Source organism: Arachis ipaensis, chromosome B2, assembly GCF_059453495.1.
Source record: "Arachis ipaensis isolate K30076 ecotype BB chromosome B2, ASM5945349v1, whole genome shotgun sequence".
In the NCBI taxonomy this organism is placed as follows: Eukaryota; Viridiplantae; Streptophyta; class Magnoliopsida; order Fabales; family Fabaceae; genus Arachis; species Arachis ipaensis.
The window spans coordinates 122914557-122940399 of NC_142437.1; the positions used below are offsets into that span (position 1 = coordinate 122914557).

At 31.3% G+C, this 25843-nt stretch overlaps 2 protein-coding genes across 10 annotated transcripts; one reads left to right on the forward strand and one right to left on the reverse strand.

Moving 5' to 3' along the window:
• Window positions 1-5828: 5828 nt before the first annotated feature.
• On the forward strand, window positions 5829-11311 carry LOC107626325 (nuclear transcription factor Y subunit A-10-like). 5 transcript variants are annotated; one of them, XM_088504220.1, is made up of 7 exons: window positions 5829-5917; window positions 6037-6107; window positions 6623-6869; window positions 9396-9505; window positions 9598-9666; window positions 10000-10140; window positions 10445-11311. In XM_088504220.1, the coding sequence occupies exons 2-7, from the start codon at window positions 6054-6056 to the stop codon at window positions 10868-10870; spliced, it is 1047 nt and encodes a 348-aa protein (XP_088360346.1). In that variant the 5' UTR covers window positions 5829-5917; window positions 6037-6053; the 3' UTR covers window positions 10871-11311. The 5 variants fall into 5 exon arrangements, with proteins under 5 accessions (XP_088360346.1, XP_088360342.1, XP_088360345.1 ...); XM_088504216.1 differs by having other exon boundaries at window positions 5852-5917; window positions 6499-6869; XM_088504219.1 differs by having other exon boundaries at window positions 5852-5917; window positions 6499-6869; window positions 9399-9505.
• A 574-nt stretch (window positions 11312-11885) lies between these two features.
• Window positions 11886-25413, reverse strand: LOC107626323 (putative disease resistance RPP13-like protein 1). Of its 5 annotated transcripts, XR_015905015.1 has the most exons (4): window positions 24525-25411; window positions 12611-19316; window positions 12321-12413; window positions 11886-12216 (listed from the first exon to the last, which is right to left on the reverse strand). XR_015905015.1 is itself a non-coding variant. In XM_088504210.1 (2 exons), the coding sequence occupies exon 2, from the start codon at window positions 16246-16248 to the stop codon at window positions 12607-12609; it is 3642 nt and encodes a 1213-aa protein (XP_088360336.1). In that variant the 5' UTR covers window positions 16249-17459; window positions 24525-25413; the 3' UTR covers window positions 12507-12606. The 5 variants fall into 5 exon arrangements, 4 of the variants coding, with proteins under 4 accessions (XP_088360336.1, XP_088360335.1, XP_088360338.1 ...); XM_088504210.1 differs by lacking the exons at window positions 11886-12216; window positions 12321-12413 and having other exon boundaries at window positions 12507-17459; window positions 24525-25413; XM_088504209.1 differs by lacking the exons at window positions 11886-12216; window positions 12321-12413 and having other exon boundaries at window positions 12507-19316; window positions 24525-25413.
• Window positions 25414-25843: the final 430 nt, after the last annotated feature.

The following is a 25843-nucleotide window of genomic DNA, read 5'->3' on the forward strand; positions in this document are numbered from 1 at the left end:
CTTTTTCATTTATATTTCAGTTGAATTTTTTTTATTAACTCTTTTAGAAATTAATTTTGGAGACAAGCTATTTTGTGTAATAATAAAATAAGACAATAACAAAATTATATCTAAAATTTAGAAAATTAAACTTTTTAAAAGAAAGAAATATAATTATATGATTTTGTACAACGTTTTACATTATCAATATATTAAAAATTAAACTCTATTATCTAACAAAATTTTAATTTTCTATATTTTTTCATATATTTATTATGAATTTAATTTTAATATGCGAATAAATAAAAAATTTCATCATCTAATTAGATTTAATATTTATGTATTTAGATAAATTTTTAAATAATAAATATAAAAATCAATAATAATATATATTTTTATATTATTCGGATATTAAAAATTAAATTTGTTTATTATATATTTATAACAGGTATAAGTATAATAAATCCCATAAATTAATTAGAATATTAAAAATAAGAACAGCACAAGAACAAGTTAATAAGAAAGATAAATTCAACACTATAGGACTATAGACCCGAGGATTAAACAATAAATAAATAAAGACCTATGATAAGTCCAATTCATCGATATTAATGAGTGGTCTTTTTATTCTACCTTAGCTTTCTCTCTTTGTTCTCTTTTTAAACTTTTCTCCTTCTTTATTTATTTATATTTCTTCCTTTCTCCTTTACTTTAGGGTTATTTTCTTTCACGATAGTTTTCAACTTAACAAAGTTAATAATTAGTTTATTATTAATTAATAAATTACTACACATACAATATAAAATTTAAATCTCGATACTTATTTAAATAAATAAATAAATTGATCATTCGATTAATTTAAATTGAATTTTTTTTTGTTAGTGGTTAGTTGATTATATTATAGGAAGAGTTTTAAGTGTACCAGAAACACAAGTGTTATAGTTATTTTAACCGTTGATCTGAATTATAAAAAATATATATAATATATATTAATTGAAATTAACAATTAAAACAACTGAACACCGGTGTTTTTTCGGTACACTTGAAATTTTTCTTATATTATATTGTTCTGAGTTTATATACAATGCCATTATTATTAAGTAACAAAAAGGTACATATACACCATATATAAAGCAACCAAGGATGATGGAGAAGCCAATTATGGTTCGATAAAAAAAAGATTTTTTTTTTTGCTAAGTAAAAAAGTTATATTAGCCAAATGCGTATTACGAAATATTTGTGTCACTAAGATTAAAAAGGATTAGCCGGCATATGAAAATAAATGAATCTAAAAAATGTAGGTCTAGCTAAGGCAACACAGAATCTTCATATGAGTGATTAAATTCCAATCACTCGTAGAGCCAACTAAAAATATCTTATAATATATAAATCATTTATTATTTTCTAAGTTGGCATTATTATATATATTTTAATACATAATAATTGTTGTTATGGCCGGCTTCAACAATAAAGCAACCCTAACTTGAAGCCTGAAGGCAAATTAGATTTGCATTCATATATAGTGTAGTTACTTTATAACAAAGGGCTAATTAAAGATTAATTGACTTGTGATTAATCCTATAAGCATATATATACTAGCTTAGACTTAGTTTCTCACCTATATAAATTATTATCTCATTATTAAAAAGTTTAAGTTACTAATAATTATTTAATCAATATATAATCAACAATTTTATATTTGTTCTCACTCTTTCACAAAAATTAAAAAAAAGTAAAGTATTAAATTGATCTTTTATCTTTGGAAGTAATTCTGTTTTGGTCTTTAAAGTTTAAAGTGTCTTATTTGAATAAAAAAAAGTTTCAATGTAGTCCCACCGTGAGGTCAAAGTTAAATAATTTACGAAATGTCCTATATGACAGCAGTACAAGAACAAGGTCGATAATTTGGAGAATAAGTATAAGCTTCAAAGGCACAAAATCAACCGTGGATGCATCAATACATTTATTTATCATTCTCCTTAGTTTCATAGAGAATATTTCATTTAAATGGTAAGAAAAATTATAAATAAATGTATTGATGCATCCACGGTTGATTTTGTGTTTTTAGAGCTTGTACTTGTTCTCGAGATTATTGACTTTGTTCTTAACTGCTGTCACGTAGGACATTTCGTTAATTATTTAATTTTGACCTCACAGTGGGCTAAATTGAAACTAAATAAAACGTTTTTAGATTCAAATAGGACACTTTAAATTTTAAGAACCAAAATAAAATTACGCCCAAATGTAAGGATTAATTTAGTATTTTACCCTAAAAATTTTTTTTTATTATATTAATTGTATGTTGGATATTCGTATAAAAAAAATTGTTAATTATAAAATTATTAACTATGCAATATGACTCAAGTAAATTTAAAATTCAAAATTCAAATACAAATTGTGAAGTATAAAATATTAACTGAATCTAACTCTTCTTTACCCTAAAATGATTCTATGAATGTGACATAACTAGTTTAACTAGTATAGGCACTTGTGCTGCTGCATCAAAGTTCCTTAGACTAATTAAATGGCCATAAACTTTCCGATTAGTCTCTTCCAAATTAATATAATTACAATCAATTATGTTGGGTTTTAGTTGCATGTCATGAAACACATGCCTATGCGTATAACATTTATTTTATTGTATGTTTTGTATGTGTGTGTATATATATACACATTACGTATTCAGTTATCTAGATCAATCACCAAAAATTTAAATATAATAAATATACATAAAAAAGTAGATATAAATTATCATAGAGAAATGCCAAAAACTAATTATCCATCACTAATATGCTTTGTATAAATCATGTCTCAAATAAAGGGATAAATATGTATTTGAAATAATATATTTTCACTAGATACCAAATATATTGCTAAGATATAAAATAGTAATACATATGCTTGTTGGAAATTAAACTACTATAATAATTAATACTACTACTACTACTACTACTACTCCTACTACTACTACTACTAATAATAATAATAATAATAATAATAATAATAATAATAATAATAATAATGAAACATGAAAAAAAAATGAACGAATTGTGGAGGAAAGAAAAAAAAAAATGAAGAGTAGAAGGAAAAAATGAGAGAAATTAAGGCTGCGTTTGTTTATAAAAATAAGACACTGAGACAGAGATATAGAGATACAAAATCGTGTTTACCAGACATGGATAGAGTCCATGTGTCCAGAGACATTGAATTAGTGTATTTTGTATCTATCCTGACAGGAAAGACACGAAAACACTAACAAGGGACACAATTTATTTTTTATTTTTTCTTTTATTATTTTTGTTAATTTTTTATAATTATATTTTTTATTATCATATTTTTCATCTCAAAATTTTTGAATAAAAAAAAATGAGAATAAATTGAATTTTCATAATTTGTTCTAATTTATCACTAAATAGAATATAAGAATACAAAATTTTGTGTCTCTGTCCATTAGTATCTTGTCCTATCATATTCTTAATATGTTGTCTTATCCTATTCTCAGAAACAAATACAGCCTTAAGCATGTTAACGCCCAAAGTTCTCTCTCATAAAATATAACATGTATACAATAAAAATAAATATTTAAAAATATTATTTATATATTAAAATTAATTATTAAAATTAATTATTATATATTTATATATAAATATATATGTTGTTTATCTTATTTTTAATATATATTTTATATTAGTGATTGATTTTGGTGTATATATATATTACTCATAGATATTATATACAAGTAGTGGAATTTCCGTATGTGAAATTTGATTGTTCATAAGCCGAAAAGGGTAAACACTAAACAGTTATTATATATATGATGTACTTTGTATTGATTTTTAATTTATTATTAATTAGGACGGCTATAAGTATAATTTTCAGTCAAAATCATAAGATATATATGGTAATTAGATCTTTAAATTCTTAATATGTTTGGTTGAATATGATCACTTGATGACATTTTTAGCCACTAGTGTACGATTTTTGAGACTTAACTTTTAAGTGATAAATATAGTCATATCTTCAAATTAATTGTAATTAAACAAAACCATGAAAGCTATATATGATTGATGGTAACACAATCTACTCTAAGAAGTTAACACATGCTTCTTTTCATTTGGAGTCACAAGTTATAATAATAATCACTGCTATGAAAATAGGTAACCGTTAATCACTCCTAGAATTAATATTATATTAAACATATTTATTAAGATTAAATCTATATATAGTAGAAACTAGAAAGAATCTTGAGATTCTTGAAGAACCAAAAGTATAATATATGCTCAATAGAAAAAACGTGTTGGGTGTTCCAAAATAATGCTACTCACCTCTCTCATGAATTGATGGGCCAAAGCCAACTCATTAGACCTATACACTAAGAATGCAAAGATTAAAACTTAGCTTAGGACCACATTTCAAATTAAATATCTACAACTTATAATGAAGATCCCACTTCTTCTTGCACTAGTGTGAATATATTATTATGAAAACAGTTAATGAACACTTGCACAATTAGCTATATATGGATCTTAAAATATTGTATCTTTTAAGCCCAAGTTGGGTTGATTATTGATTGGTTAGTTCATTTTTTTTGGTTAAGTAAGTATTGAGAATTTGAATTTTATTAATTAATAATAAAATTTTAAATAAAATTCGACTTTATGATAGATTAATCTTTAATTTATCATGTTGAGAAATAACGTAACAAATTAAAAAAAATAGTGTTTTAGGCCAATTTCTGATCCTATTTTTATTAGTTTGAAAAAACTTAAAAGAAAAATCAAAGACAAAAGAAGAAAAATAAAAAGAGTAATATAAATAAAATTATTTATTCTAAAAATTTAAATTAATTAAATAAAGATGAGATATAAATAAGAGAAAAATATCTTACTCTATCTTTGTTTTTCTGTCTCTAAATTCTAAAGAAAAATTAAATAAAATGTATCCAACGTTTTAGATATTTCTATGCGTATCTTTTTAATTATTTCAATAAATTTGTCTCTCTTAATGTACATATTTTCTATCATAAAATTGTTACTAAATAGGAATAAAGACATCACTTTTGAGCAGTCAAATATCATTTTTTTTTTATTTTTAAATCTTTCACTGATCACTTGTAAGCTCTTTCTGTTTCAAACATATAATAATCCAAAATTTGGCACTAATTATTTATGTTATTCATATCCTTGTTGTATTTCTCTTTTTATCCATTTAAATTTTTTTAGATAAATAATTTTATAATATAATATCAAAACTCTTATAATTAAAATTAAAAGTCTAAATTCAATTTTTATTGATCACTAAAAAAAACATAAAATAAATAAAAAAGAAAATTTTACACAAAATATATTCAAATCCAATTTTTTTTTTGTGAAACACATATTAAAAATATAATTATTCATATGTCTACACTAAAATAAGCTAACATATAATAAATAATGCTATACAAGTAAAAAAATTTTGTCAATTAAATTTAATTAAATTAGTTTAATATTAACAAAAGTTATCTTTATCACTCTTATTCACCCGCTATCCAAATTTTATTGTTGAACTTAATTGGATTTGACTAAAAAAATTTATACGTGTAGTGTTTTTCATATATATAAAAAGGTGAAAATTCATACGCAATCGATAGCTAAGAGTCGTTAAATAAAAATTTAGTTAAATCATTTAACAGCCCTCAGCTATCAACTTCACGTGAAGTCGGCTGCATCTGAATTTTCACAAAAGTAGAGTAATTGTTACACTTAAATTCATATATAAACTATATGCTAATTTAGAAGTTCAAAAATGATTTATATCAATATATAAGAAATTAGATTTACATATATAATATATAGTAGCTAGATATAGTACTAAAGGGAGGAAGGGTCCTTGCAATGCATGAAAGCCAATGTCCATTATTGGTGCTTTTTGGCTTCTTCACCTTCCATTCTCACTTGTAAGCCCTTCTTCAATTCATTTTCTCCCTCTCTCTCTCTCTCTCTCTCTCTAAATTTAATTTAATTTGCTTCCAAGCAAATGGGGTTATTAATAATATACATGCTATTTCTTTTGCAGAAGTTAAAGATGCTTCCATGACACTATCTTTAATTTCTTCTTCATATTCTTCTTCTACCACTAAATTTCAAGTAAGTAAGTGCTCTTTTCTTCTTCTTAAGGGAACTTAATTAAGTAACTTGGTCTAGTCAACTCATCAATCTTATTAATCTTCACTTTTATGCTCTTTTTTGTTCACTTTTTTTTTCTTCCTTCTCATATTACTTTTGTCTCCTTATCCTCACTTTATATTTGTTCCATTTTCTGGAATGACCTAAAATTAAACACTTTTTTTTTTTTTTCATTTTATTTTCCTTTATAGATTTCACATGATAAAGCCATACAGAAATTGAAACTTTATTTAGTGATATATGAATTACTATGATAATCTAGGTTCTCTCTGATTTTCAAGGTACATTATTTAATTATTATTGTTTAATTCTGTTGGTAATTTTAAATTTGAATTATTATTTTTCCTTGCAGGAACTCTGAATTAGGTTGGTTTTACATAAAATCATATATCAATTTAAGAGAATTTAATTATATGGGTATGGAAACTGCATATCTGAAAGAACATGAAGGAATTGTTCACAATTCTGTTGGACAGCTGTCATCAGCAGCAGCAGGTTCTTCATGGTGGAGTATTAGTGCCTTTGGATCTCATCAAAATCAATCATCAGTTTATGGAGACTCTTCTAATTATAATAATAATAATAATAACCAAATTATGAAACCATTTTCATTGGAGCTTCATAATAATAATAATTACATAGACCAACTTGCTTCTTCTTCCACTAATAAGCAACAACAATTCTTGGATAAAGGACCTACAACACAATTTACCATCTTTCCAGGTACTTAATAATTATTTTTTATTTTATAATATAGTAGTATTATTTATCATATTTAATTTGTATCAATTTAGAAATTTTTATATGAATTGTTTGAGTTAACAAGATATAGTTTTGATGACTATTACCATATATAATTAAAAGAATTGATGACATCTTATATATAAATACTAGATTGTCTTAGGATAAATTAAAGGGTAAAATATACTTTTTTTTTTTTTTTCTGAAGTTTGACAAAAGTTTCAAAAATACTCCCTACGTTTTATTTTGTTTTAATTTTGTCTCAAAAATTTTCGATTTGCATCAAATATACTCCCACCGGCTAAATTTTCAAAAAAATTAAGACCAATCTAATAATAATGCATGAAAATTATGCTTGATTGGCTTGTGTTGAGGGTTGTTTTTATAAAATTGTTGTTGAATCGGTCTTAAATTTTTTGAAAAATTAGCCGTTAGGGGTATATTTGATGCAAATCGAAAACTTTTGGGATAAGATTGAAACAAAATAAAACTTAGGAATATTTTTAAAATTTTTGTCAAACTTTAAAGACAAAAAATATACTTTACCCTAAATTAAATAAATATGTTTATATATGTGTTATACAATTCACTTGTTTTGGGGAAATAGTGTGGAGGTGGTTGGCTTCCACTTATTATTTATTTATTTTTTTTAAAGAAAAATTAAAGTACAATAAATAGAAATGAAAATTTCCTTCTGCAAATTTATTTCGAGAGTTAATATAATGTGGATTATATATATAAAGTAATTAAAGATCTCTTATTATGGCTGTGCACAGTTTGGTAGTTATAATAAATCAACAATATTATTCTATGGTGAATTCTTGGATCTTTTAGCAAATAGTATTTTTGTATTATTATGTGTATGCATCTAGCTATAGCAAGCTAAAAAAACACTTGGTGCATTGTTAGGTTAATGTTCAACATATATATCAGCTTTGTGGGTTTTCCACTATAACAATATTTTTAACATAATTGTTGAATTTAGTGAGCACATAACATAAGAGCACTAACTTTTGCAGGTAGGTTTTTATTTTTGTTTTGTTTTGTAAGAAGCACTTAAAAATATTTCAAGAAAGATATACAAATAACGAGCTTGTTTTTCCCCCCTAACCACAAGGAAATTAACTGATTTATATTTATACAAAAAATATCTAAATTATTAACAATGTTAAGTGTATATATACTAAAATTAACTATTAAAATAAGTTATTAGTATAAAATAAATATTAAAATATAAAATACATATTGAAAATGAGTTGAATATGATATGTATTTATATACAAATAAATAATTTTAATGTACACATAATTTTTTTTAAATTATATATCCTTAGCTAAGATACTTGGAGAGGAAGTCACATTAAAAATTTAGAATAAGTAATCTTTCAACGCCAATCAAATGGTATGTAAGATTTAAGAGCATTAGGTGAAATTAATTAGATTTTATTTATAAGGAAATTATTTGAAACATGGTACATAACATTTGGTAATCCTTAGGAGGAAACCATATCACTAAACTAGTGTTTGTTTGCAAAGATTGAAATTAAAATTGAAGGACTAACTCGGTATTATATTTGGTGGTCAAAGATTGGAATTAAAATTTCAGTTTCAGAATATAAAATTTGAATTTCTTTATGCGTTTGAAAAAAAGATAGAGATTAAGAGATTGATAGTGAGAAACAGAGACTGAGAAACAGAGACTGAGAGACTGAAATAAGTATCAGTATTGTGTTTGGTATAAAGTGGGAGACAGAGACTGAAATAAAAATAAAACTCTAATTTAATTTGCATAAAGGGTAAAGTTAGAATTAATTAATTGAAATTGGAGTATTTTAAGTATAAAATGTTATTAAAGTTTCAGTCTCCGTTCTAAAAAATTTCAATCCTTTGTATCTCCACTTTTTGGAGGTATTGAAATATTGAAATTTTGAGGACAGAGACTGAAATTTTAATACTAATTTCTGAACCAACAAATATGATACTGAGTTTCCGTCTCCCAATCTCTGTCTCAGTACCTCAAAACAAACGCTAATTAGTGTCTCTAGAAAATGAGGATAGAAGAGACTGGAGACTGAAATTTTTAATAACATTTCTTTTCAAAAAATACTCTCATCCTTCCATCTTCATATTTATTTTAAACCAAATATAATATTTAGACATAGCTCAATCCAGTACATTTGACACCAAATATAATATAGAGATTTAATTTAGTTTCAGACTCAACTGCTCTTTCAAACACAACCTAAAAGACAGAGAATGAAGAAAAACTTACTTAAATCTTAATTAGGATTTAGGATCATTTAAAATTGAGATTATTATGCATTACTCTACCACAAGTGATAGATTATAAACTAGATACAACTTTTCCTTGTGATTCTAAAGTTATATATGCTCAATCCATAGTAAAATTGTTGATTGAATGAAAATATATTATCAGATATCAGATAAAATGGCCTATGTTATTGTGTTATTATCTTTAGCAGCTAACCAATGAAAAAAACTTCTCCAGAAGATTGCAAAATTTCAGGGGAATCCCAAAAGTCTCAAGCCACATTATCTTTGCAGCCATCAAATGCTGACCCTAGGAACCGTTTTGAGCTTGGATTCACTCAGCCTATGGTACAAAGTTACAAATTCTCAAAAATAAAAGAAATTCATGTTCTTGCCTTCTTGATAACTTAATTATTCATTTCTTGTTTTTTCCTTTCCAGATATGTGCAAAATATCCTTACATGGATCAATTTTATGGACTCTTCTCAGCTTATGCACCTCAAATTTCGGTTTGTATTTTATCTCAAATCTCAAATCTATATGTCTATATATAAATCATATCAGTGTTCTTGTAATGCATGTCTCTGCATACAAGAATCTAAATTATAGTTATGAATGTGGAAGGTAACAATATTAACACAAAAATAATAACATTGTAAATGTAAACCCGTAAATGACTGAAACTTATAGCTTGATATTAAATTATAGTATAAATTACAAGTACCTCTTCTAAAATTAAGTCTGTTGTTGCAGTGTGTGTATGTATGTATGTATAGATATATGTATCTTCCAGTATTTATCAATGGATCTATGTATGGATGTAACATATTTGAATAAAGCAGGGGCGTATAATGCTGCCACTAAACTTGACATCAGATGATGGACCAACTTACGTGAATGCTAAGCAATACCATGGAATCATAAGGCGTAGGCAGTCACGTGCCAAAGCTGTTCTTGCCAATAAACTCATCAAACGTCGCAAGGTTTGAGCATTTATTAAATAAAACAATTCAATTAAACTGAAACTCAGTGTAGTTAACTTCAAGTGAAGTTGATAGTCGAGAGTCGTTAGATGACAACTTAGTCAAATCTATCAAATCAATTAACGATTCTCAACTATCAACTTCACACGAAGTTAGCTGCAACTGAATTTCCATCGTTCAATTAATAAGGCAATTTAAGCCGAGAATGTAAAACATTCTGTATTAGAAAAATAGCTACAGTTTCTTAAACTGATTACTAGAATTTTTAGTATTAGAGTTGTGTTATAATTCCTTTGTGTTGCAGCCATATATGCATGAATCGCGCCATCTCCACGCGATGCGACGGCCAAGAGGATGTGGTGGCAGGTTTTTGAACACAAGAAACTCTGCCACCAACAATGGAAATGGTAAGAGTGGAAGTGAAGCAAACAAAAAAACACTTGGCCATCAACTACATTCTAGTGGTTCTCAGAGTTCTGAAGTCCTACAATCCTCGGCCGGAACCTTGAATTCGTTGAAGGAACCAAATGGAAGCAGTCCAAACATTTCATTAGAGGTGACAAGCATGTACTCATCAAGAGGAGGAATTGATGGATTTGCCATCAATCACATTGGAACTCCTATGCACTCCCTTGCAGATATGATGGACACTGGACATGGACATGGCATGATCATGCCCCCGAAATGGGTTTCAGCTGCGGCCGGAAACTGCTGCAACCTTAATGTTTGATCTGGCAAGGATATTAAGCGAGTTTTGGTGTAGCATTGCACCAAAATCCTCGTATCCTTGTCAGGCCAGATGGAAAATGCTATTTTCTTTTCTGGTGCTCAGGCAACTCATCCTTGGCTCAATTATATTCTCTATCAATTTTAAAAATATTTGTTACTTTAAAAATTTTGCATATTAACAATTCAGTGTATCTGAATACAATTTGCATCAAGATACAATGAGTTATTAATATATCAAACTTCGAAAGTTACAAATTTTTTGAAGTAGATGGAGTATATAATTATAATATTAAAATATAAATAGTAATGTAATTGTCTTTCTGCAGAGGCTTGATATTCTGAAGCAGAAAGACTAATGAATTATGATGTGTGTATTGTGTTTAAATAACAGCGTGAATTTGTAGCATTTTTATGTGTGTGCTTTTTATTATCATGTCTAGGTTTGGTGTTCTATTTATGAATTTTTGACTTTGTCAAGTAATGTATAATGTCTTCTTTGTTAGAAATAAAAATAAGATATTTGACAAATGCATATTATAACAACTGGTTTCTTCTCCGTTGCTACTTTAGTTATACTTTCTGCATAATTAACAAAAACACTTTAAAGTGAATTATAGTATTACACAGAAATTTCTAATTAATTAATCTTACTATAATAGCATACATATCTTCTATATAATTAACAGAAACACTAAGAATTGAAATGGATTGAATATTTGCAATGAAAATCTTGTATTTTTACACAAAGCTAAGGTAATGTTTTGGTTTTTAAATTTTTTTTATACTGATATGTTTATAATAAGTTTTTAATTGTTTATTGTTGTTTAGTTAAAGTGAGATCATTTGATAATTTCAAATTGACATTGTCATGCAAAGACTTTTAGTTTCATGAAAGACTAACAAAAGAATATGAGAAAACAATGTTACTAATTAGAGGCAATTCTTTGTCACCAATACACAATAAAACAGAGAAAAAAGGAAGGGGGAGGGGGGCAAAAATCATAGATCAGAAAGGCTCAATGGTGCAACACAATTAATCACACTCCTCCAATACATAAACGCCAAGGTAAGTCACCAATATAACTGACATGACACATCTAAAGAAAATTTCAAAAATTCCAAAAAGTAAATATATGTCTGCAAAAGAATGTGCTAACATGAATCTTCCAAAACGGAGCATCACCATGAGGTTTCTAGAAAGTAGAAACCAAACCAAAAGTCTCAATCTTCAAAAGGGTAGGTTCCAAAAGAAGATGAAGGAGCTAAGGAATTAAATTTTCCAATGCAATGGTCAGTTTGCTCAATTGTGTCCATGATTATGGGTCTCCCTTGTTGCTCAGTTGCTTTCTGCATGAAAGTTTCAGTCTCACGTGTTACCACCACATATTAGTTATCATATTTTTTGAGTAATCAATGTTATTCGAACATTATAAAGTATATAAAAATCTTACTGTTACTGTCTTATTTGTCAGCAATCATCCCTGGGTATTGCAATGATTGAAATTGTTCATGGAAGAAGTTGGGTTGTTGGGTGGATGGATAATCTGTATGAGAAGGTACAAGTGTTAAGTAAGGAATGGTATAGCACATGTATAAGAATGATTAAAAATGAAGAATAAGAATATTGTAGAGAGAATGAAGAATGAAAAGTCGTGAGTCACTTTATATGCAGAGTATAAATCATGATGAAAAACATAAATATATTGAGGGAATAAGAATAATGTTGAAGTTGTTGGATTACCAAATCCATTTGTGATCAACTTGAATGGCGGGGATGTGGGAGATTTTGGGCCAAAGCTGTGGATCCTTCATCTGACATCGTTTGCCCAGCAAAGGGCTTCCCCAGATGATGTTGAGTTGTATTAGAGAGGCTGGCAGCTTTTCTCCCTCCATATTTTTCAACTTGGGACATTCAGTAATGGCTAAATGTTGGAGGGAGGTGAGGTGGGCAAGTCCCTTGCATTCCAACGTCTCCACACTTTCAATGCGAAACAGTGTGAGAGACTCAATGGAGGCAGGCAGCCAACCTTCTTTTGGCAGGGACTTCACACTCTCGCCGTATTGACCATCAATGATAAGATGAGTAAGCCCACGAAATTGCGAATTCATGAATGCTGCAGAGCTCACCAGTTTCTCGCTGTAGCTGATTTCAAGAGATCTCAGGCTATGGTGTGGATCCCCATCCCCTGTAGGAGACAAATCAACAACCTCTGGGCAACCCAGTAATGTGAGATGCTCTAGTTGACGTGCTGCCACCCATAGCGTTGACACAGATTTCAAACTCCCACAATAGCAGATATATAAATAACGGAGACAAGAAAGAGAGCGTGACACCACAAGAGACTCCATCTTTTCGCAATCGGCGATACGAACACGCACGAGATTTGGAAAGGCATCCAATAACGAGAAGGATGTAAGTGAATCACAGCTGTTCTCTATTGATAGTTTCTGCAGCGAGTGATGTTGCCCATCCATTTGGAATTCTAATTCTCCACAACTCTCGATCGTCAACTTTTGTAGTGATGGGGGAATAGCACTCACTGGAAAGCATATGTGGGAGGAACAATCTGAGATGGATAAAGAAGTGAGGCAAGTCAGTTGCGTGTTGGTAATGGCCTCCACCACAGACCCCACTAGATGCTTTCCTGAAATTGAAAGAGTGGTAATCGCAGGACCACTTGGAACACAACAACTCAGCTGCTTGCAATTCCTAATCTCAAGTGATTGCAAAGATGGAAGTTGATTCGGCAAATCTCCTCTCAACATCGGACACTTCCTTATGGTAAGCTCCCTAAGTCGAGGAAACGCATTGAACTCCAATGAACGCCACTCCTTCCAGCGCCACATTGCCTCAAACATAAGAATTTCAAGCATTGGGAATGGTGGTGTCTCCAAACAAGATTCACCATTCTGGTTAAAGTAAAACTCAGCACCCACACTTTCTAGACTTTCAAAATCTGAAATTTCCAGGTGCTTCAAAGAGGGCAACTGTCCAAGTGAAGGAAGCATACAGCAACTCCTGCAACCATCCAGTGATATTTTGGTGATGTTGTGGTAGGAAGAATGTCCCACCCAATCTGGAAATGTTGTACCCCTGTAACCCTTGATCTGTAACTGTTTCAAATTAGTGTGAGGTCGTAACTTGTCAAGTATATCTCTTTCCATTTTGGAATCAACTGTATCCTCGTCTACTTCATCAAACGACCAACCCAACATCATAGAATCAATGCCATCCTTATCAGACATTCTTGCCATCAAAGCTTCACTGCCGTTCACCACATTCTCCAATTCGCAAATGGAAATTGATTGCTGTAGATTTGCAAGTGCTCCCAGTTCTGTGATCTTGTTCTCTTCACGCTTCCCAACAACATAGTCGCTTAAAAACTGCAAATTTTTCAACTTGCTCATGCCTTTCGGCATCTCACGTAACTGAGTCACTCTAATATCAAGATGGCGCAAATTTACAAGGTCTTTCATGCCAACAGGTAGCATTTTCAGCTTTCTACAGCCAAGCAACTTCAAGGTCTGCAAGTTGTACAGGTTACTCAATGACTCCGGCAATGCCACGATGTCCGTCCAAGAGAGATCCAAATAACGCAGATGAATCAACTCACCTATTGAATCAGGCACTGACTCAAGAGGAAACTTTTTGAACGACAAAGCTCTCAGGTACTTCAACTGTGACAACATGATACAAGGTGCATTTTCCATATTGAATGGAATCCACTCCTTCAAATTGATTTCAAGAAATGTCCTTGTATGTTTTACTCTATCACAAACTCTCAAAAGATTTGACATTGGATAATTGCCTTTGGCGTTATGTGACAAATGACGAGCTTTAATATCAATCTCAACTGCATTCAGAAGCTCTTCAGCTCTGAAATAGAATTCTCCAGCACATGTCATTGCTAAATCATGAACAAGATCATGCATCACAAATTTATTTTCCTCGGTACTATGAGGTTGCAAAAATGATCTCGCAATTAATTCATCAAAATATTCACCACCAACTTCTTCCATAGTCTTTTTTTCTACTGGTTGCAAAAAATCCTCTGCCATCCATAACAGCATCAATTCATCCTTGCTAAATTCATAGTCCTTGGGATACAAGGAACAATAAACAAAGCACTGCTTCAAATATGAAGGAAGAAAATAATAACTTATCCTTAACGCTGGAACAACATTTATTTTGTCATTGGAGAGTTCCCAGATTTCACTCTTCAGTAAATGATTCCAATATCTGACATCAGTATTTCCACGCAATATGCCTCCAAGGGCTTGAGCTGCCAAGGGCAATCCATCACACTTCTTTACGATATCTCTGCCGATTTTTTCCAGGGTTGGATTCTCCACAGAAACAGTTGACAGACGTGCATGCTTTGTAAACACCAACCAACAATCTTCATCGGACAATGATCTTAGTTCATGAGGTGAAGCAGTCTGTACTAAAGAAGCCACATTTTTGTTTCTAGTAGTTATGAGAATTTTACTTCCCTTAACCCCTTTTTGAAAAGGTTTTAGAAGCTTATCCCAATCACTATAATTTTCATTCCATACGTCGTCCAAGACAATGAAGAACTTTAGCCTCGACAACTTTTCCTTTAGATCAAGCTGAAGTAAATTCAAATCTGTCAAGTTACAAGAGCTTGAAGTTATTGCCTCGATTACAGTCTTGGTGACCTTGACAACATCAAATTCTTCTGACACACAAACCCAACCTCGAAAATCAAAACTCTCCTTCACTTTGTCATCGTGGTAAAGCAATTGGGCCAAAGTAGTCTTTCCTATTCCGCCCATGCCCACAATGGGAATGACAGATAAATCACCATCAGCAGCAGCATCATCATCTAACAACAGTTTCAGTAGGGCCTCCTTGTCTTCTTTCCTGCCACATATCTCCGATGGTTCAACAAGACATGTTGATGGAATTCTCCATGACATGTCCACCTTGGCACTCTCCTTCAGACGAAGATAATTTTTGCGTCTTACAACAGACTCTAGTGTGCCAACTATTTTTTCCATGTCACCAGTATCTTCAATATATGAATCAACAAGGCAAGACCAGGAGGAAGAGTTACCTGGATCCCTTTGAGTAGCAGCAATAGCGGCTTTAGTGGAGAGTTCGTCGAGCAAATCATCAGCGAAATAGAGAGCATCTTGGAGATCAAGAAGCCACTTCTTGACTCTCTTGTCAGTGAACTGCTTCAGCTCAGCATCATCAAGAACAGGTCCAACATCATACAGACAATTCTGCAACCTTCCAAGCAAGTTGTTCCTTTCGAGGAAAGAGTCGTCTTCTTCAAGTATTGAAGTCAGGTTGTCCAAAACAGCATCAACAAAGGGAGAGAGGTAAGCTCCACCATAAAGTTTTTCAGCCATGGTTGAATCTCAAGTGAAGCAGATCAGATGGGATCAGAACAAAGAAAGAAAGTCAACGGATGAGGGAAGTGTTTGCTTTGTGTGGTAGGTGAACTGGTGAAGTTGATTTGACGAGGTTTATGGTGTTGGGACAAAATGATGGGATGGTGTTGTGAAAGATAAACAATTGGTTAATGTATTGGTGAGTGTGCTAATCACATGCTTAAGAAAGGAATCACGATACTTAATGCTGCCTTCACATGGCTTCTTTTTTTTTTATTGGACAAACTTCGTTGTTATATTAATTTAGTAATTCAAGAACAAGCTGTAACGCATTACCAATTTGTAAACTAAAAAAAACTAGCTGTGTTTCCAATTTATCACACTCACTGGTCACTTGATGATATAATTAGAGTCAGTTTAAAACTTAACTCACTCAATTTTATTTAGCTTTTTTAATTTTTATTAGCTCTAAGTGATTTATATGATAGAATTTCACTTCATGTATTCTTTCTCTTTTTGTCAACAGATTTAAAAGACTATATCAAATATCAATTACTCTACTGTATTATTAGAAAGGGACAGAGCAATAATGACTTTCAAATATGCATGTAGATAGTATTTTTGGTAATTAAAATGATTGCTAACTAATATTATCTTATTGTCTTAAACCTTATTTGTTACTTATTTGTGCCTTTTTCTTTTACGTAAATTATGGCAAGACAAAGCGTTTTATTATTTACATGTAAATCATTTTATTCCAGGAAGATTTACATAAAAGAAAAGAAAGACAAATATATAACCCGTTTTCCTTTAGCTGACAGAAGTATCTCAGACTAGAACTGAGCTTGGTGGAATCGAAGAAATGATGGAGAAGAGTGGGGACGTGAGTAGAAGAAGCTGAGAGAAAGAGAGGGAAGCAGAGGGAGTATGAAGACAGAGTCTTTTTGTCATGACCCAAAATGAGCCATGACTGGCTGGCGTTCAGGTGAATAATCCTATATCAAGCTTAACATACTCAAATATAAATTGAAAAAAAATGTTACAAATATTTTACAAGTTCTAAAATAAATAATTATACATTTTTAACAAAAAATTAAAATAATTAAAAATAGTTGAATCCTGTCTGTGACATAGGAAGCATATAACATCTAGGAATTTGACAAAGAACAGGAATTCAGTGCAGATCGTTACTCTTGAATAGAAAGTCTCACATAGTCAAGTATTTGTTCCTGAATAATATTTTTAGAAAAACGGGGTGAGTTTTGCAACTCAGTGACTAGACAATACATGAGACCATATAAATATTATTATCAAAGTAATTTTAATTAGAAAATAGTAGTTGATAATCATAAGTGAATCAATAAGGGAGTTCTCATACAGAAATCAAATCAAAAGTCCACACTTGGGCAGCTCCACCTCTATGGCTAGCCCTTTTCTCTAGTGTGTTCGTACAGAATAACAGATCAAACATGTGGCCTACACGTTAGGCTAGCAACGCCCCCTACTAGTTAAGGTCTGAGCCAGATGCATCTAGGTTAACGTCATAACGACCGTTAACTACAATTTTCTAATACGAGCCTCCCAAACCAATTCAAAGCATATAGTTTCTAATACAATAAATCTTTGATCTTTCAAATATAGAATATCGAATCAAATCAAATTAGATAATACTTTCTCGTCAGAAATATTTTCCAATCATAAGAACATATATATAGTCTCATGTAAAATTTTTAAAATATGAGATTCATAAAGATAATTATTCAACTATAATATATCAATCATTCTAATCAAATCAAAGTTCTTTAACAATAGTTTTTCTAAATATAATTAAAAACTCAGAATAGTATAAACCAAAAACTTAAAGGTTATAAATGTAAAGTCTACTCACAAAATGCTCCTAAGGGACCAAAGAGATCAAACTCGGAGTGCCGAATTAAAGGGTGAAGATGGTTAAAGTAGAATGGAACGAAACAACACAAAATTTGGGACCGGGGCAATAGCAACAACAATTCTCACTACAGCAACATCAACAACAGCCCTAGTAGCAACATGGGGAAACCACAGTAATAATAGCAGCAAATCCAATAGCTTACGATGGTTTAAAATTGAGCAAAGAGGGAAAGGACAGAGTCAATAGTAGCTTTATGGCAAGACAAGGCAAAACAAGCTTAGTCTTGCCAAAGGAAACAAGGGGATGGAGCATTAGCAGCTCCGATGACCCTCTCGCAGTGAAGCAGAGTAGAGGCGGAGGTAGCTTCGGGTTGCACCAGCGGTGAGCTTTGGCGACGGCAATGTCTCCCTCAGACGCGGCCCCTTCGACGGCGACGACCGTAACTCCAGCAACGAGTCCCAGTAGCGACGATAGTGGTGCTGCCTTCTCTCTATCCATCTCTCTCCTTGCTCGTCTCTCTCTCTCTCTGCCTCTATAACTCGACGGCGGTGACGGTTTCCCATTGCTTTGCCAGTGCCGTCATCTTCTTCTCTTCTCCCCTCGGTGTCTTTCTCACTCCCTCTTCTCTATTTCTTTCTTTTTCTTTTGTTCAGACTTCAGAGTGTGTGTTTGTGTGAGAGTGAGTAAGTGTGTGGGTTTAATTTAGGAATTAGGGTTAGAATTTGGGAAAAAGAATACGCGTAATGTAGGAATTTCGATAAAATTAGAGGGTAGGGTAGTAATAAAAGGAATTAAATATAAAATGTTTTAAAAAAAGCTTGGGATGTTACATTCTGCCCTCTTTGAAAAAATTTTTGCCTTCTAAAATTGATATAATATAAAAAATGTTACATGGTTTTAGCTTTTAACCAAACATGAGAAAGAAGTATAATCGGGTGTAAAAGTTACAAGATAGGTGTGTGTTAAAACGATACGGTTGACATTCACCGACTCTCGTTCCTCTGACAACTCAGATATACATAGCACTCTTCACTTCGTTCGTCAATCTCTTCAAAATACAATCTGACTTCATAATCTCCTTGGTTCTGTAGTATATATCCATGGAAGCAACCAGTCTTGTGTGAAGTCTTAGAATTACAACTTTCTGAACTTCAGCACCGATAAGCTGTGTCCTAATGAACTAACGTATCGCTTGCTATCCGGGAATTGCATGACATCGAAACAAGCACGAATTTAGTCAAAAGGATTCAAAACTTAAGAAGAGAAGAGCAAATATCACATATGGTGCTCACATGAACGTGAAAGGATGCTTAAGATTGCAATTAAGCAATGGTGTACAGAAATAATGAAGTGTGTCAGAAAGAGAACCAATTATATCTTAACAAAAAAATTTGAATCAACAAACTTTGATAGAAATAATAAAAAAAGGTGTACTAGGCCAAAACAAGTTCAGGTTGAATCAAAGAAGTACAAAGTTCACAAAGAATGTAACCAAAGTCAATGGCAATTTTTACATAGATTTAAGAGAATGATTAGGGACACGATCAGGCAAGAGAAGAATCAAATCAAAGACTTTTTCAAAGAAGATCTAGAACAAGAATTCGAGGAGAATACTAGAAGATATGATGTATCACAGTAAAGCAAGTTCAGATTACATCAAGAAGTTATATAGTTCACGTAAAGGAATGAAACGTCAACACCTGTGTTGTTGAGAATTTATGGGATAGCCAAAAGCATGATCAAATCGAGATATGCATAAGATGTAGGACATGAAACAAAATAATCAAATTTCATTCAACAAGAATTGAAACAAGAAACTCCTGACATGAAATATAGAGGAATGAACGATATGTCAAATCACGCAGCACGATTATAACGCATATTTCAACACAAACTATCCCAAGAAGAACACCTAACATTCCCAAACTTAACGATTACCATTACTAAAAGAAACGAAGGAGTTTAGAACTACTATTTCTCGCCGGTTATAATTTCTAGCCCTCTGTATGCATCATGCTCAACAATCATACCACAAGATGTGACAACACTAGATAGAATATAGAATTTTCTTTTTACAACAAAACTAGAAAGCGAACAAAACAAAACAAAGCCCAGCAGAACAATATCACCATAGCATAAGAGCCTTTAGAGCATAAGTAAATGTTGAAATCACCGAAAAAATTTCACCATTTTCCTTATTCCATAACCATTCCTCACATCATCATCAAGACTCTAAAAAGGCCAAAAATTATGAGAATATTGCAAATAACTGAGATAGCATATTAGAAAAAAGACATAGATGTTGCATCTAAAATTAGAAGCTAGGATATATAAAAATATAGTATTACCTAGAGATTTCTACTTCTAAACATCAACAACAATAACAAAACGAAATATTCAAACACAATCAATCAAAGTATAGTAATAAAGGAAAAATTTAAAACGAGCAAATGCAACATATGAAAAAAAATCCGAAATAAATGAACCAACTAAAAATAGGAAACTCATGAAAAGAAAAGAAAATATTGATAAATTTTACATTTCCAAGATCAAACTATGATCAATTCACACCCATCATTCTCAAATTAACAAGTTATGATGAAACAACTCAAGATTAAATCCAGTGACTCAAAATGAACCCATCGGTTTATTTAGAGTTTAGACATCTCCAATTTTCCTACATTGCAAACAAGAACCAAAGCTGTCCAAAAATTAGGAAAGTCAATTTTATTTTATTTTATATTTTTTTTACAATGCCTACTTTATAATAATCCGTGAATATAATAAGGGAAAAAACTCATATAAAGAATTTGTTCAACTTTAAGGAATTAGATATCCAATCTTTTCCATCTGAAATCGCCAGAAATTTTTTTCAATATCTAAGACCTACAATCTCAATCTCACAAACCCAAAAAACCAATCTCCCCAAATTCTGAGAATAAGGACAATAATTGAGAACAGAAGAATTTTCAAAAAAAAAAAAAAGGTCAAGAAAATCTTCAAGTTTCACATCTTAGCCAAAAAGCACGATTTATCTTTTACTCACCAACAAAAAGCAATCATTCACGATTTATATTTCACCTTCACAGAGTAGACCACGTTCCTTCATAATGAATAAATTGAGATCCACTCAAGCAAATATCTAATTTAAAATTAAATTCAAACAACAAAGTAGTAGTACTACTATCACAGTTACAATTATATATTTGAAATCAGCTAATAAAAAAAATAAAAGACAAACATCACCAAAACAAATAAAATTATAAGAGCTGATTCTAACACACCCTCATTCATACATAAACGAAATTTTTGTCATGATAATACACATAAAATAGGTTGTTTGAGCTGCCCTTTAATAAGTTATTCGCGTCTAAATGTAATCCACTGTTGCAACAATGAAATCAAGCATAGCACAGAATTATTAAAAGACACAGACACATTGGCTGTGGTGTGCACTTCTAAAATCAGACCAACCAAACTATTTCAGTTTCAAAATAATGAACATGATCATAAAAATTCACTTGAAAATATGAAGTCATTTCGACATGGTCAAGAAAAAGTATTTCTTAATCTAACTAATGATAAGCCTAAAGAAAGTATAAAGGTAGTATAATAGAAAACCTTTTGAGCTTTACTTCCATCTAACTAGAATGGAAGGGATCCCTAGTGAATAGATGAAAAGTTGTGTGAACTAATAAAATATTATATTGTAAGCATCTAAAAAAGTTAAACAATTTCTCTCCTTGCTCCTCAATTTAAGTCTCTGCAAAATTGGCTCTCACCTTTTTTTTCAAGTGCATTAACAAAGAACAGTTCATATTTATATATAATCAAAAAGGTAGGAACGTGTATGAATTTAGGGACAATGTTTTTGTTTTCCTGCCCTTACAACCAAAGAGAACTTGAAACACACTATTTTGAAATTGACCGCATTTCTATCAATCTATTTTTCTTTGTTTGTGTATTCAACCATTTTTCTTGAACACATCTCAAATATATAATTCCATGAACATGAAACCAGCAAGGAGAAAACAAAACAATATTCAATCAGGACCATACATAGTAGAAACGTACAATTAGAGACAATCACCTAAAATTCAAATAACCCCTTATTCAATCTAGCCACACAAATAGATTCCTAAAAACCAGTAGTTGCTGAATATACTCCCTAATTTGTTGTCATCATTTCAAAAGCCTTAACCTCTTCATTCAAGTATCATATATCTCTTAAAAATCTCTTGAAATAACTAATTTCTTTCACAAGCATCACATTTCGCAGAAATCATCAGAATTAAGCAACAATAGAAAAATCATAGAACTCACAACAATTTCATGACAAAAAAGTCATGTCCAGCATCACAATACCATAATAGAACCAGATCATCAAACTAGAAAAATTCAAATACACTTCTAGATTAGAAAGACCTTTGATCCATCTAATTAATCACCCAAATAATTCATTATACCTAAGCAAATAAAATCATCAATTTGACAAACAACAATAACACTTCATTCATATGTTCATCGCATAATTCTTTTCCTTGAGCAATTGAATAACAGTTTTCAAGGTTATTGATTCAAAAGAAAGAATCACGAGTGGTTCAAAATTATGTTAGTTTCAAAGATCATCAACATAAGAAGAACAAACTTGTTTTATCGAAATCCAGAACAAAGTATCTCAATCAGCAACTAAGTAAATACACAATCCACATATCTAATTACAGTTCTATAAAAGGAATAAGATAATAATTCACAGCAAAAACATATAAAATCTTTTAGATCATGGATGAAATCTTGAAATCGGAAACCATATAAAACAACATAAAGATGAAGAAAACTAAAGCATATATTCACAAAAGCGAGGATGAGTAGAACCAGCTAGAAGATAGAGAATTGAAACCGAAACCATTGTACCAACGCGTTCAAAATAACCTACTAAAGCATAGGTTAAGATTGGGAATAAGAAAATGATAGGAGTAGCAAGAAGTGGCAGAGGACGCAAGATCACAATAACCAAAAGACAACAATGACATAGAGAGGACAAAGATGACATTCCTATAGGCCTCTGATAGTATCACAATTCGTACAAATAGGCGCGCTTCTATTCATACAATTTTGATCCTACTATAGGACACTTGCTCCATATTTCACAGGTTAACCTAAAGCTTTAATACCACTTTGTCACGACTCAAAATGAGCCATGACCGGCGCTCAGTAGAATATTCTCATAGCAAGTCTAACATACTCGGTGCATATCATTACTCTTGAATTCTCACCTAGTCAAGTATTTGTTCTTGAAAAATATTTAGAAAAAATGGGAAGTTTTGCATCTCAGTGATTAGACAATACATCTATAATCAATATGAGACCATATAAACATTATTATCAAAGTAATTTTAATTAGAAAATAATAGTTAATAATCATAAGTGAATCAATAAGGAATTTCTCATACAGAAATCAAATCAAAAGTCCACACTTGGGCGGCTCCACCTCTATGGGTAGCCCTTTCCTCTAGTGTGTCCGTACGGAATAACAGATCCAACGTGTGGCCTATACGTTAGGCTAGCAACGTCCCTACTAGTTGAGGTCTGAGCCAGATGCATCTAGGTTAATGTCATAATCGCCGTTAACTACGATTTTTTAATACGAGCCTCTCAAACCAAATCAAAACATATAGTTTCAAATACAATAAATCTCTAATCTTTCAAATATATAGGGTATCAAATCAAATCGAATTAGATAATACTTTTTCATAAGAAATTTTTTTAATCATATTTTTTCAATCATAAAAACATATTTCACAATTTCGAAGTACATGAATGACAATAAATACTTCAATACTTCAAACGTATATATTCGAATAAAATCAAATATGATAAAATAATATAAAATTTTATCCAACATATATATAGTCTCATGTAAAATTTTTAAGGTATGAGATTTATAAAAATAATTATTCAATTATAATAAATCAATCACTCTAATCAGATCAAAGTTTTTTTAACAGTAGTTTTTTTAAACATAATTAGAAACTCAAAATAGTATAAACCAAACACTTACCTATTATAAATATAAATCCTACTCACAACGTGTTCTTAAGAGATCAAAAGACCAAATTCGAAGTGTCAAATTAAAAGGTAAAAATGGTTAACATAGAATGAACCGAAAGAACACAAAATTTAGAATAGCAACAACAATTCTCAGTTTTTAACTGTAGCAACATCAACAACATCCCTAGTAGCAACATGGGAAAAGCACGGTAATAATAGCAGCAAATCCAACCGTTTATGATGATTTAAAACTGAGCAAAGACAGAAAGAGAAATCAAGTAGGATAGGACACAGTTAATAGTGGAGCTTTATGGTAAGACAAGGCAAAACAAGCTTAGTCTTATGGTCTTACCAAAGGAAACAAGGGATGGAGCATTAGCAGCTCCGGTGACCCTGTCCAGCGTCAACGGTGAAGGACACGGCAGAATAACGATGGCGGCGGTTCCTCTCCTTTGGCAGTGACTCCCGCAGCAGCACTACAAGCTCTGACAAACAGGGAGACGCAGGGGTCAACCGCAGTGAAGCAGAGTAGAGGCGGAGGTAGCTTCGAGTTGCACCAGCGGTGAGCTTCGGCGACGGCAATGTCTCCTTCCGACGCGGCCCCTTCGACGGCGACGACCGTAACTCCAGCGACGAGTCCCAGCAGCGACGATAGTGGTGCTGCCTTCTCTCTATCCATCTCTCTCCTTGTTCATCTCTCTCTCTCTCTCTGCCTCTATAACTCGACGGCGGCGACGGCTTCCCTTTGCTTCGCCAGTGCCGTCATCTGCTTCTCTTCTCCTCTCGATGTCTTTCCCACTCCCTCTTCTTTATTTCTTTCTTTTTCTTTTGTTCGGACTTCAGAGTGTGTGTTTGTGTGTGAGTGAGTAAGTGTGACCGAGTTTAATTTTGGAATTAGGGTTAGGATTTGGTAAAAACAATAAGTATAGGATAGGAATTTTGATAAAATTAGAGGGTATGATAGCAATTAAAAAAATCAAATATAAAATATTTCAGAAAAAGCTTGGAAGAACGTTACACTTTTGGGAGAAATTAGAAGAGTGAATCCCTTCATTCTCTTCTCCCTTCCTATTTTCTATATATAAAGTATAAACATTCATCATATGCACACCGATTTGCAATGCAATGATTATGTGGCAGCATATGTTGATGGCTCTTGAGAAGGTTTTGAACTAGGCCAATTTGTTGATAGGCACCAAACAGTATCCCATTAACTAAGCAAAAATAAATTTATCTGCAAAACTTTAGTTCATGTGTCCGAAATTTATTATCAAATGGTAAATTATATTTTTTCCATTAATTAATTTGGATGTCAAGACTCATGCAATCAATTTTTCTTAGAACAATAAGAAGGACTGTGATACAATATGAAAATGGTGAATATTATAATTGAAGTGTTTGAATGTATTATATTATAAAATGTACAGGGAATCAGCCTCTTTATAGAGGAATTACAGAAATAGAAATAACTAGAAAATAGGAAAAAAGGAAAAAATACTAGCCTAAAATAAAGGAAAGATTTCTAATCATAAAATCCCTAAAATTAAGCTAAACCCAAAAAGGAAAAGATTTATAATTAATTCTATTTACATAAGATTCATAAAAGGAATTAGGAATCTGATTTTGATTTGATTTAGTCAACACTCCCCCTCAAGCTGGCTTGAAGATATC

What these genes read in the sequence shown, in the direction of transcription:
- LOC107626325 (XM_088504216.1), top strand. Translation starts at nt 6,560, where the DNA reads ATGGGTATGGAAACTGCATATCTGAAAGAACATGAAGGAATTGTTCAC. An exon ending in CTTATGCACCTCAAATTTCG is followed by an intron (nt 9,667 to 9,999) that starts GTTTGTATTTTA and finishes TGAATAAAGCAG; the next exon opens with GGGCGTATAATGCTGCCACT. An exon ending in AACTCATCAAACGTCGCAAG is followed by an intron (nt 10,141 to 10,444) that starts GTTTGAGCATTT and finishes TTTGTGTTGCAG; the next exon opens with CCATATATGCATGAATCGCG.
- LOC107626323 (XM_088504210.1), bottom strand. Translation starts at nt 16,248, where the DNA reads ATGGCTGAAAAACTTTATGGTGGAGCTTACCTCTCTCCCTTTGTTGAT.